Consider the following 2,938-nt stretch of genomic DNA (forward strand, 5'->3'; position numbering starts at 1 on the left):
GAGGGCAAAACTGTATCAAGTCTCGAAGATATGACAGTTGTCGAAGGTGTTCCAGAGGACGGACGAGAGGATCCGCCGAGACGTGTGGAATTCGACCCACTGAGCGGACGAGCGGAGGCCCGAGCTGAGATGTTATCGCCCTCTGAACGTGGTGCGAGTTGCTGAATAGTAGGTCTGTGAATCAGCACCAGTCTACTTGAGCCCACCGGTGTATTGGAGACTGTCGCGATTGCTTGTCGCACTTTCTCTTCAAAGTCTGGAGTAATTACTACTTGTGAAGCAGTATTATCTGGCATCCCATTATACAGCGTCGAGTCTGCCGGCTCGTCTTGTGGGTCAGCGATATCTTCGATTACAGGAAGTTCCAGATTTTCTTTCTCTACATTTAATTCGTCGAGTTGTTGAAGATCCTGTTGCGGTTGATCCTGGTGGAAGCGATGAAATTTCTCTGGAGGTTCCCACAGACACTCACCAGTGATGTGGTTGTAGTAGTAAGGTACGCCGTCATCCTCATTGATAAACATCATCCACGGACAGCCTTCAGCATCTAATGCATTTTTGGAATCAAGTTCAGGCGTTAAAGTGTCGCGTGTTTCTTCATGATGAGCATCATCTTTTTGACGGAGCGAATTCTCTTCTCCACTGTCGTCGTCTTCTCCACTAAGTAATCGATTCAACTCGCTCACTTGTTCAGCAGTTGATGGTCTTCTTCCTCGCCCTCCCGTTATTGCAAGCACATTAGGGACATATGCATCTTCTTCGGTCTGGACAGCAGCAGGTGGTGGCATCCATCGCGTCTCCATCGTTTCCGTGTTGAGATAGTAAACGTGTCCGTTGTCATCAGAAACTTGCGTCCACGGCTGAATATCACTACCATTATGGAAATGTGCTGGAGGTTTCCAGGATGTCTCTCCTGTGACTGAGTTCCAGTAGTAAATCTGGCCGCCGGCATCATCTTGCCGCGCCTCCCATCCAGAGTCCATAGCGGCCGGGTCGTGATCCTGCTCTCCATCCATGCAGTTTCTTTTCTTCCTTCACCAAGAGCCGCTCTACTTTCAATCTCTATTTTTGTGTCTGTAGTGCCTTTAATTCAGAGTATATGTAGCTTGAAAAATAACGAAACAATTTAGCGATAAGCAAAAACAAAACAAAAGAATAATTCGCGGCACCAGAAAACTACACACTCGAATATCTGCTTGGTAGCCTCAGACCACTTGCATTCGCGCATACGATGAAATCTTGCACCTCTCGGCACTTCCATTGATAAGAATCGGCGGTTCACGTGATGAGCTAACACAGACTCTGATTTCAGAGCGACAGATTAGCAGTTAGCAAGCGCAACTCCATTAGACAGAGCATCCTAGTATTGTGATCATTGTCTCGTGATTTGTTTTGTGTTAGTAGTGGTGAACGCTTGGTCAGACCATTAAATTGTAAGAGCTTTTGAAGAAACCTATCACGCCGCTGAGCAATAATAAGTTATTCCGTACAACTCCAGGAAAATGATACTGAAGCTAGTTTTAGGAGCATGTTAAAAACTTAACTAGTTGACATGGGAATTGATGCATTTGTTGCCGAGCCATATCTTCAGCTGAGATAATGCTAATACGGATATCGCGATGTAGAAGATCGTTTGTATGCCGGGTACGAGTTTGCAATTGTAGCAGTAACACCTCGTGTACTTCAGTACTCTTTCTAGAGACCATAAGACTAGGTACTTTGTAACTAACCTGAATTTCAGGGACCTATATCCCCTGGCTTAATCAATCCTTCTCGAACTCTTGAAAAACGCCGTGAACGTGTCCGCAATCCTTTTCTGCATAACCATAGCGGGCTCGACACCCGTGTTGAATACTGAGGACATAAAGTTCACCGGTGTGACATTGTCTTCGATCAGCGATGCAAATTGTTTTTTCTGCAACGGTGTAGTGTGCGAGGGCGAAGTTACAATTTTTAAAATCGTTGCCAGGCTACCTTACTACTAAGATTCTCCGTCAGAATCTTGATTAAGTTTTGTTCTCCTTTCTCCAGCTCGCAGAACTCTTGCAATACGGCCAATTTCCGTCGAGTAATTGCTGCCGCTTGATTGTTCTGGATCTTCAGGATTTGACCACATCTTCAGTTGACTTCGTGCTCTTGGTCCAATGCTCCACCTGCTCTGCCTGTAGCTTCTTCGCAACCTTTCTTGTATGTTCACTGCTCACTGCTAACACGAACCTCTCTGCCACGGCAGTGTCTCCAAAAGTGTTCGTGTATATCTCAATCACTGACTTCTTGTTTTATGTCCCTTCTCGAGGTTATTAAAAATCGTCGACGTAGGTCGCAAACTTGTTTAAGTTATTAGCTTTGAAAACTTTGTCAATTTTGTAGGGAAGCCTTAGCCATTGAAAACTATTTGCTGGCAACTGACCTTCATCCTCCCACTTTTTTAGTAGAGAATTTCCATAACCTCGGCCTGGTGCATCGTGCGGGCATTCGTCTTTGCAGTCTGCAAAAGTGCTCACATCTTTTCTTCACCACAAAGTCCTTTAGTCAACGTGGTAAGCAGAGATGGGGTGAGCAGAGATGCCGTCAAACTAGGCTTCTTAACCGGTAGAATATATTCTGGTTCGTATACGGTTCTTGTAACGGGGTTACACAAGTTTACACCTGGTGTGTTCCACACATAGGTACGGAGTACCCGAAGAGTTAACAGACTCTCAGTACATGACTCGTAGAGTTAACGGTGGCCTCAGTACATAGGCTGAGGGCCACAGGATATGCATTTGATTGGGTTTTACTATGCTAGATAGTTAACCACATACATTTACCCCATAGGCGGCTTGCCGCAATAAAAGATTAATAAACAGTTTTGGATTTAGAACACAAAGAGTAACGACCTTTTATTAAGATTGTTGTTAGTAGGTGCCTTCGGATATTAAGGGCCTATTAACCTTTA

The 2,938-nt window shown here is 44.9% G+C and overlaps 1 protein-coding gene across 1 annotated transcript; it reads right to left on the bottom strand.

The window, feature by feature from the left end:
* Nucleotides 1-132: 132 nt before the first annotated feature.
* PPTG_17468 (hypothetical protein) lies at nt 133-1,016 on the bottom strand (the record flags this gene model as incomplete). The annotated part of the gene is made up of 2 exons (XM_008915329.1): nt 133-174; nt 243-1,016. The coding sequence occupies 2 exons, from the start codon at nt 1,014-1,016 to the stop codon at nt 133-135; spliced, it is 816 nt and encodes a 271-aa protein (XP_008913577.1).
* Nucleotides 1,017-2,938: the final 1,922 nt, after the last annotated feature.

Source organism: Phytophthora parasitica, assembly GCF_000247585.1.
Source record: "Phytophthora parasitica INRA-310 unplaced genomic scaffold supercont2.70, whole genome shotgun sequence".
Lineage (NCBI taxonomy): Eukaryota > Oomycota > Peronosporomycetes > Peronosporales > Peronosporaceae > Phytophthora > Phytophthora nicotianae.